Source organism: Sprattus sprattus (genome assembly GCF_963457725.1).
Source record: "Sprattus sprattus genome assembly, chromosome: 20".
Taxonomy (NCBI): Eukaryota; Metazoa; Chordata; class Actinopteri; order Clupeiformes; family Clupeidae; genus Sprattus; species Sprattus sprattus.
Genome location: NC_137918.1, coordinates 4,139,860 through 4,149,859, shown reverse-complemented (window position 1 = coordinate 4,149,859; position 10,000 = coordinate 4,139,860). Strand labels below are relative to the sequence as shown.

The window sequence follows — 10,000 nt, the reverse complement described above, 5'->3', positions numbered from 1 at the left end:
GATCGGGTGGATACAAATGTCTTGCACTATTGTTTTATTTATACCATAAAATAACTTTTGTTAGTTTTTACAGAATTTAAAAAAAAAGTATCAAAAAACAATGCCAGTAGACAATTATTCTTGATAAAACAGCACGACAAACAAAAACAAACAACAACACAAAATGGTTATCTATGTTGTTAAATCATTCATACATTTGTATTGGTGCCTTTTCTCTATCCTTCCACCTGCATTTTGAAGACGTTTCAGGCCGCGATGTCTAATTATCCCTTCCAGGCCTGCGAGAGGCAGTGTTGCACCATGTATGGTCGGTTCAACCTTACTGCAATGCGGCAGGCGAAGAAGAGACGGAAGTCAAACGTTTGTTGTACGGAACACACGACGAGCACGCTGCTGTAGTCAGATGAGACGATTTAATCTCGTTTTTAAGGTAAAGTACCCGCATTGTTGGATCATTTATGATATAGAATGCTAATACTATCAGTACTTGCGTGTCCGACAGCTCCGAATACAATTATATATGTCGCGGTAGGGCAGGCTTGACTTGGCGGCAACGAATGAATCTGTCCAGCCATAGTGCCGGTAAAGCATCTCACATTTAAAATAAGTCATTTGGTCAACTGACATTTGTAAACGTATGTAGCACATTCACGCCCTGTCGTTGTAACGTTGTGAAATTAAATGGATAACTTGTTTGTGTTAATTCGTGCTAATCTAGTAGGTTTAGTTAATGATCTCAAGAACAATAGCTGGCAGGCTAAGGTTAGCATCACAAATGAACTGCGTTGGCAATCATTGTAATGTTAACTTGCAAGATAAGTCGGTGTTCATATAGATTTCCCAGTTTTGTATATGGGATTCTTTGGAGGTGTCGCTCGGAACGTTACAGGTATTTGGCTAGTTACCTATCGTTCTGTTGTTGTGTGTAACTGTTTGACAAGCATGTGGACCGCGCTTCCGGGAGATGACAGCCTCTCCATTTGTATATGATATGCGAGCATATCCATTACCACGTGTTTCAGCATCTTCTGTCCTCTCAGGGCGTAGTCTTGCAGATATTGCTATTCAGTTGTATTACAACACACTAACACTTGTTTATGTAGTATTTTTTAAAACATACGGAGGTCTATTAAAAACATTAACATGTTTATCCGTGTTCAGGTCCAGACATGACTGACTTTGAGCTCAGTGGCAGATGGCATCATCACCCTTCAGGATGGTCTCTGGCTTCACAATGAGTGGTGGAAGCTTTGGTATAAGTGGTCCTGCCCCTGCCTGGGCGGGGTATTTGGGAAAAGTCAGTTCAACTTGGTTCTCTCCAAAAGCGGTCACATGTGCAAAGCTCTAAACACAACATTAGTATTTTTTTTTCATTTCGTTTTTCCTTTCTAACTACACAGGATGATATTTGGCCCAAGATTATAGAAACTCACACCCATAAGTTTAAAAACAAAATTCAGTTGAAAGGAAATCACTGATTTTCAAAAAGGCCAAAGTTTAAAATTCTGCTGCTGCTAGTTGACACTTTACAAAAATAACTCAGTGAAATTGTAATAACGTGAAATGATGAAGTGGCAAAAGGGGGCCCAGAGTGTACTGAGTGTGAAAGAGAAATAGCCACGCACTAGTAGCTATATCATCTCTCACACTAATGGAATCCCTTTGTGTCTGCTTGTGTCCTAATACATTCTTGAGATGCCCATATCTCACAGAGTGTCCTGTTTCTTATGCTGTATGCCCTATGCCATTTTGACTGCTCCTTGTGTATTCATATATGTGTCTTCCTCAGCCCCAGGACAGTCTAGGGCTGGCAGAGACATGCCCCTGGTGTGAGGCGAAGGGACAGACTGTCACTCTCCGCAGTTATGCCATCAACCACAAGGAGAGCATCAGGCTCTGTCCGAGCCCTATGGTAAGTCTCTGCCTCAATGATGACCTCAGCTGGGTCCTCCGTGTTCAGTCTGTCTATTCTGTTGGGATCACTGTTCATTCTTTTGTGCATGTCTGCCTGCTCTGCAATAGGAAGCAGGTAGGCGGGGTAAATCTTGATGCATTTCTTGATGACAAAGTTCATTTTTTGTCTGTTTATTTTTCTTTCTTTGTGTAGTTATTTATTTCCCTCTATAAAAGCTCGAGACGTGAATATGGTTTTAGTCTGGAGGGTGATGTGTGTGTGATGCATTTATTGTAATGATTTCTCTCCCTCTCCCCTATGTATGTATGTATGTTTGTATGTGTGTGTGTGTGTGTGTAGTGTATTTTCCCTCTGGTGAGTAGACCCCTGGAGGCTGTGTTGTCCAGCCTCTCCTCCACACCTGTACCTGACCAACCCGACCAAACCCCATGTGCAACGGACAGCCCAGACCTCGTGCCTCCCCCAGCCAAGCGTGCCAGAACCGAAGAGCCTCCTGCTAAAGCCTGCTCTGTACACCCAAATGGTGCCACACTGCCCGACCCGTCCACTCGGAACGGCGACTGCCTTAATGCCACGGCTGAGAATGAGGGCCACTCCTCGGTTGGGAACAGAGACGGTAGCGTTTGCGAGGATGATGTCAGCGGAATGGTGTGTGCGCCACCTGAGGAAGAGAGCACTGCAGCGGAGGGTACGCCAGCGACCGGGGTCGCTCACAAAATTGGTGCGTGTGTGTCCGCCACGGTGGAACATTCCGGGGCTCTTTCCGTCGAGGATCCTGTGTCCGTGGAGGAGTGCACACGCGCCCCCTCTCCCTCGGAAAAGAGCGGTAGTAATCTGAGTTGGCTGAACTCGCTGCTGGTGGCTCTAGCTCAGTGTAAGACACTGAGGTTGTCGTCATCGTCCGGTCGGCGCGGAGACTGCTCCCAGGGGAGGAAGAGGAAGAATGTCACTCCGGATGCATCACCTGTCTGGGATTTGTGCGCATGTTACGAGCGCGCCTCCTCACTGTGCCAGTCTAATCGCCAGATGGAGGAAGGTTTGTGAGATGCTATAATCAGACACATCATTCAAGATGGTTGAATTCATCTGAGCCATCTGAGGGTGTATGCTATCATCAGGGGACTTTTCTATCCCTGTTCATTGACTTGCATGTTTTTTATTTCATTTTTCAGAAATTGACGCTCTTCAAGAAGGACAGAAAAAGTTGGCTGATCTCAGATCATCTGTTATGCAGCTGCTGCAACATCCACTTCGGCGCAAACTAGGTGAGCGACGACTCCATTTCGTCCTCACTGTTTTGTGTCAGCGGACGCTCCTCAATGGTCTGCTTGGCTCCAATAACTCCGCTCTAATTAGTGTGTATCCCTCTCCAGAACTCTCACGGCGGACAGTGGAGACGCCCGCTCTGGCCCTTCCTGCCCTCCTTGCGCTGGACAGCGATGCTAAAGAGCTCTTCCAGCACTCGGTCCGGTGGGAAAGCGACTGTCTGGCCTGTGGATGCAGCTCCAGCAGCAGGTGGGTGTGGAGCCCGTAGAGAGGCCCAGTGGGCAGGAAGTAAATATGGGCAGGGAATCATTTTGTTGAAGATGAAGTGCTGACCACAGTGGAATATAAAATGGCCGTCTTATTGGAACCTTAATTCGACCGAATACAAACATTGCCAGTCATGATAGAAATTCTTAAATAATTTGTTTCTCTCTCTCTCTCTCTCTCTCTCTCTCTCTCTCGCTTCTCTCGCTCTTTCTCTCTCTCTCTCTCTCTCTCTCTCTCTCTCTCTCTCTCTCTCTCTCTCTCTCTCTCTCTCTCTCTCTCTCTCTCTCTCTCTCTCTCTCTCTCTCTATCTCTCTCGCTTCTCTCTCTCTCTCTCTGTCCCTTCAGCTGTACCAGTACTGTAACAGCCTACACAGAGCTGGTGTCTGACTGGCATCCACTGAGTGCTTCTGTCCAAATTACATGCAGCCGTTGTCAGAGCAACGAACAGAAGAAGAAGATCCTGCAGGAACGGTGAGGACGTTGGCGTTTGTTTCACTACACTTCACACATCACACAACACCTATTCAGTGGAAGTAGATTAGCTGCGCTGTGAATGAAGAGGATTTCTTGTTTTGGGTTCACTTTCACACGTCTATTTTCCCAACAAGCTCTTTGTTTTTGTTTTTAGATCGCATTGAATGTATTGGATTTGAAATGAAGTTTTTTTTTTTTTCCTCCTCAGGTTTCCCTCAGTGTTTGCGCTGCACTTTGTCAACGGTCTTCCCCAGAAAGATGTCACCGCATGCTCGTTTGGCTACGCGGACGCACAGTACGCTGTGACAGTGGTGATCCAGCACAAGGAGAGAGAGAACCTCTACATCTCCTGGTCTCGCCAGTCGGATGGTAAGTTTACACAGCCATGTGTACATATACAATAATGCATCTCCTGGACTGTCCAGTCGGATGGTGAGTTAGTTCACACAACCATATGTAGATATACACTTATGCATCTCCTGGACTCACCAGTCAGATGACGAGTTCACACAGCCATGTGTGGGTATACACTAATGCATCACAGTGTCGCAGGTCTGAAACGTTGTAAGGGGAGGACTGCCAGCCAGCGCCACACAGATTGAAATTAAACTGCTTTCCCCTTCTACGTGATGCAGTTTAAATGTCACTCCATTAACGTCACAGGTCCATGCTGACCTTTCCGTTACGCTTTTCACAATTTGTGTTATGTCAAAGGTTTGACTTGCTGTAATGGGGAATGAGGTATTATGGGATGGCTTAATTTCAAAGAATCATTAATTTAAATTCTAAAAAGGTCCAGATGCCTGTTGCCAAAATATTCTAACCTACTGAACCACTTCATTTCTCTCTTTTTTTTTTTTACAGGGTCTTGGACAGCATATAACGACTTTACAGATCCAAGAGGCAAATCTCACTCAAAGCTGGACATCCCTGAAAAAGAAATCCACATGATCTTCTGGGAGGTTGAATCGGAAGACTCGCATCAAACCACTACATGCACCCCAGTGGAAATCCCTTCATCGACAGACTCCACACCAGAGGAGGAAAACTGCGTAGAAGTCGTCCTGCCAGAAGACGTGTCTTTTGTGTCCACGACATGCACCGCAGTGGATATACCTTCATCAACAGACTTCAAACCAGAGGAGGAAAACTTTGTAGAAGTCGTCCCGCCTGAAGACGTGTCTTTCGTGTCCACCGCAGTGGATATACCTTCATCGACAGACTTCAAACGAGAGGAGGAAGTCTTCGTAGATGTCGTCCCGCCAGAAAGCGCGTCTTTCGTGTCCACGACATGCACAGCAGTGGATATACCTTCATCTACAGACTTCAAACCAGAGGAGAAAGACTGCGTAGAAGTCGTCCCGCTTGAAGACATGTCTTTCGTGTCCACGACATGCACCCCAGTGGATATCCCTTCGACCGACTCAAAACCAGAGGAGGAAGACTGTGTAGAAGTCGTCCCGCCAGAAGACGTGTCTTTCGTGTCCACTACATCCACCCCAGTGGATATTCCTTCATCGACAGACTCCCAACCAGAGGATGAAGCCTCTATAGAAGTCGTCGCGCCAGAAGACAAGTCTTTCGTGTCCCCACTTGAGGACACATTTGTGGAGGCGCTCAAGCCAATTGACCCCGACGTCAGTATGATGGACGCCTCAATAGGCAGCGCCACACTGCTGGATACCTTTGAGGGGCTGTCCCATAATGACATCGTCACGCTCACTCAGGAGCAGGTGGCGGTGGAGGCCAAGGACAAGAATCGGAAGGCGCCCCTTGACCCCCCTGCAGTTGGGGGGACATGTGAACCCTTGGTGACTGAGGAGAGCGAACCCACCGAGGTCTCCAGTCCCGTTATGATCAGGAGAAGCAGTAGGCTTGCGTGTAAACAGATCGAGCGGAAGGTAAAGCAGAGCTCGAGACGAAACGACATCCAAGAAGGGGAGAACCCGGAACCACAAGCACTGCGAACCCCAGAGAAAAAGAAAACAACACCGCAAAGAAAAAAAGCACAGTCAGTGAACATTTTAAGTCCTACAAGACAGAACCTGGCACAACACACCTCGACACCACAGAACACTACACTGTTCATCCCAGCAGGCCAGATCCATGGACCAGCACCAACTGGGGCACAGAACTCATCACTATTTAACAACACAGCACTTGGCTCAACTCCATATATTCCAGTAGGAAGTAACATGGACCAGAATCTAACTTCGCAAATTCTAAACCTGCAAAACCCTACACCCTTATCTGTTCCTTCAGAGAACCTTGGACAGCAAACTCAAGCAACACAGAACGTATCACTACAAACTCTAAAAGTGCAAAAAACAACAAAGCCACCTTCACCCAAACAGAACCCCGGACTAAAAACCCCCACAAAGCGCAAAGTGGAAAGGCCGCTCTTCGTGGTGCAGAGCCCAACACGTCCAATGCCAACTATGGTTCAGAACACAATGCAGCTAACTGGAATGGCTGTGCAGAATCCAGCGCTGCTAACGGGAACAGTTGTACAGAACCCAACACTGTTAAAGGGAACAATGGTGCAGAACCCAGCGCAGATAACAAGAACGGTTGTACAGAACCCAACACAGCTCACATCGTCAGTGACAAATCCATCACTGCTCACCCCACCAGTTCTAAACGCCACGCAGTTACTCCAAACAGTAGAGCACCCAACATTTTCACAAAACCTGATTCTGCAAAACCCAGAGTCAAAGATCCAGACGCCTGTAAATCCTGCAGGACAGAACTCTGTGCAGCCCACTCCAGTGATTCAGAACCTCCCAGCAGAAACCCTTAAAACACAGAGCCCTACGGTGCAAACTCCAGCAAAGAAAAACAAACAGGCAAAAAAACCTGTGATACAAAAACCAACAACGGAGACCCTAGCACCGCAAACTGTGAAAGCCCTAGCAACCCAGAACCCAACTTCAGTAGAGACTCCCTTTGTGGCGTCCTTCACGCCTGTACCCCCACCTTGTTCTCCATCCCCATCCCCATCGGTGACTAGCGTGTCCCCCAAACGCAAGCTTTCTCCCCCACAACCCTCCAAACCCCAGCCCAGTCTTCCACTGCATTCACAGCAGGGGAATCCTACGGTGCAAAGTCCAGCAAAGAAAAAAAAACCTGCAAAAAACCCTGTGATACAAAAACCAACAACGGAGACCCTAGCACCGCAAACTGTGAATGCCCTAGCAACCCAGAACCCATCAATGAGAAGCCGAGCATCAAAGAACCCAACAATGCAGACCCTAGCAACACAGAATCTGCCAGCGCAAACACCAGGAATACAGAACATGGCACAGAACACTCAAGCAGTCCATATCTCTGCAGTGCCAACAGCAACAACGAAAAGCCCACCACCACAGACTCCACAAACGCAGAATCCAACAGCACAAACCACAACAATAGACAACCTACACATGGACACGGTAAACACACTGAACCTGGATATAGAAATGGAATACACTGAACCAGATGAGCTGCAGGCACCTGAGCTCATCCTCCCCTCCATCGTTACTCCCCATCCTCAACATGGCCTCCTCCCTACGTCAACTTCAGTAGAGACTCTCTTTGTGGCGTCATTCATGCCTGTACCCCCACCTTGTTCTCCATCCCCATCCCCATCGGCGACTAGCGTGTCCCCCAAATGCAAGCTTTCTCCCCCACAACCCTCCAAACCCCAGCCCAGTCTTCCACTGCAGTCACAGCAGGGGAATACTACGGTGCAAACTCCAGCAAAGAAAAAAAAACCTGCAAAAAACCCTGTGATACAAAAACCAACAACGGAGACCCTAGCACCGCAAACTGTGAATGCCCTAGCAACCCAGAACCCATCAATGAGAAGCCGAGCATCAAAGAACCCAACAATGCAGACCCTAGCAACACAGAATCTGCCAGCGCAAACACCAGGAATACAGAACATGGCACAGAACACTCAAGCAGCCCATATCTCTGCAGTGCCAACAGTAACAACGAAAAGCCCACCACCACAGACTCCACAAACGCAGAATCCAACAGCACCAACCACAGCAATAGACAACCTACCCATGGACACGGTAATCACACTGAACCTGGATATAGAAATGGATTACACTGAACCAGATGAGCTGCAGGCACCTGAGCTCATCCTCCCCTCCATCATTACTCCCCATCCTCAAAATGGCAGCCTCCCCACGTCAACTTCAGTGGAGACTCTCTTTGTGGGGTCCTTCACGTCTGTACCCCCACCTTGTTCTCCATCCCCATCCTCATCCCTATCGGCGACTAGTGTGTCCCCCAAACGCAAGCTTTCTCCCCCACAACCCTCCAAACCCCAGCCCAGTCTTCCACTGCAGTCACAGCAGGGGAATACAAAGACAACGGCTCTCTCTAAAGTCACACTGAAGCATGATCTTGACAGTGCAACTCTAGTTAAACCTCAAATGTTCAGCGGCTTCAAAGTTCAGCAGAGGGAAGCGCCCAGCAGCTCATCAAGGCTGGGTGGCGCCAGTGAGCTGCAAGGTTTCCTCACCAAGCAACCCCTCACAACGCCATCTCTACCCAAAGCTCCACTGAGCACTCTACAGAAACACACTCCAGGAAAGATGGCCGCCAGGCCTGACTCTGCTCTGAAAGGCCCAGCAGCGTTGATGAAAATTAAGAAGGACCCTGATCAGGTGCCGCCGGTTCCTGAGGACGTGAAGACGGCCACTCTGAGACTGAAGCTGCTAAAGAAGCTGAAGGCCAAGAAGAAGAAGCTGGCGAAGCTGGACTACATGCTGCGCGAGAGGGGCATGGTTCCTCAGGCATGCAGTGCTCCGCCCAGCGTGATGTGCACCGCGTCAGCGGACACCAGCCCGGCGTCGTTGTCGCAACTCGTGTCGCCCGGCACGCCGTCTACGCCGTCCACCATGTCTTCGGACGGAGCCGACATGCTGGAGATGCTGGCCGGGGGTGGAGGGGACGTGTTCGGGAACATGATGAGTGGCATTGCCCCAGAGAACCCCCAAAATCTATACCCCCCCAGCGCTCCGCTCAGCGCCCCCTCAACGGACCCTGCTCCTGACTTCCTGACTATTGATGACTTCCTGGATGATGTAATCTTTGACACCAACGCACCAGAGAAGGTTGTGGAAAATACTGAGTTTGACACGCTGGATATGTTCCTATAAGTCAGAAATGCTCTGTTCTTCCGTGAAACTTGTTCAACGTCACTTTTTGTGAGCTATGTAAATGTAGTAAAAAGTTTAATTCAGGCTTTAGAATTGTTTATTAATGTAAATAGCTGTTTTATTTATTTCTGTTCTAAAGTAATGTGCAGAAGAAAGAAATTTGTAATTAAAATAAAAGAGTATTTTCTAAACTTAGGGTGGTTGTCAATCATTAAGAACCTGTTACCTCGGTACCCAATAAAAGGAATGTTGCACAAACTAACAAGAATAAGACAGATCTACATCTGCTATTACTGCGGTTAGTTGTACTATGGTAATTTTTTGTAAAGTACCAACGCAAATTTGATATTGTGATCAGATCAGTGTTTTTTTTAGTAATAGCTTTTTTTTTTGTGAGTGAAAATCACATCCCAAGATCATTAGCTAAAGTGGTATTAACCAGTGTGATATCAAACATGGCTAAAGTGGTCTAAACCAGTTTGGTATTAAACAGTATGGTCTTAACCAGTGTGGTATTAAACAGTGTGGTCTTTACAACCGGGTATTAACCAGTGTGGTCTTAAACAGTATGGTATTAACCAGTGTGGAATTAAACATCTGGCCAGTGTGGTATTGAACATTGCTGGCAGGTTTCTTTTACACCGTTAACTATCGGTATTACCTCAGGGTTTAAGCATGTGGTGTCCATCTAACATAGTGACCTTATTCAAAGCCAACAATCCAGATTTATAATCCCATGAAACAAACAAACAAGATGTGTTCTAGTCTGTCACTGCCATGCCGGGGGTCTAAGTGTTTGGGACTCTGACCCAGGTAGCTTTTGTGTGAGGAAGCGACTGGATATCCTTTGACCACAGTGCGAAAAACTCTAGTAGCTTTCAGATCGCCTTTCACTCCTGTGTGGGGAAATGATTAAGGAAAACAA

At 47.4% G+C, this 10,000-nt stretch overlaps 2 protein-coding genes across 3 annotated transcripts in view; one reads left to right on the top strand and one right to left on the bottom strand.

Moving 5' to 3' along the window:
* csmd2 (CUB and Sushi multiple domains 2) overlaps positions 1-10,000 on the bottom strand; it is a gene marked incomplete at both ends in the record, with an annotated part of 361,116 nt that overhangs the window by 237,560 nt on the left and 113,556 nt on the right. The gene's annotated exons all lie outside the window — the stretch shown is intronic.
* Positions 372-9,236, top strand: uspl1 (ubiquitin specific peptidase like 1). 2 transcript variants are annotated; one of them, XM_080858786.1, is made up of 9 exons: positions 372-430; positions 1,162-1,297; positions 1,790-1,912; positions 2,255-2,951; positions 3,088-3,180; positions 3,289-3,430; positions 3,794-3,919; positions 4,131-4,291; positions 4,787-9,236. In XM_080858786.1, the coding sequence occupies exons 2-9, from the start codon at positions 1,196-1,198 to the stop codon at positions 9,073-9,075; spliced, it is 5,733 nt and encodes a 1,910-aa protein (XP_080714912.1). In that variant the 5' UTR covers positions 372-430; positions 1,162-1,195; the 3' UTR covers positions 9,076-9,236. The 2 variants fall into 2 exon arrangements, with proteins under 2 accessions (XP_080714912.1, XP_080714913.1); XM_080858787.1 differs by lacking the exon at positions 1,162-1,297 and having other exon boundaries at positions 383-430.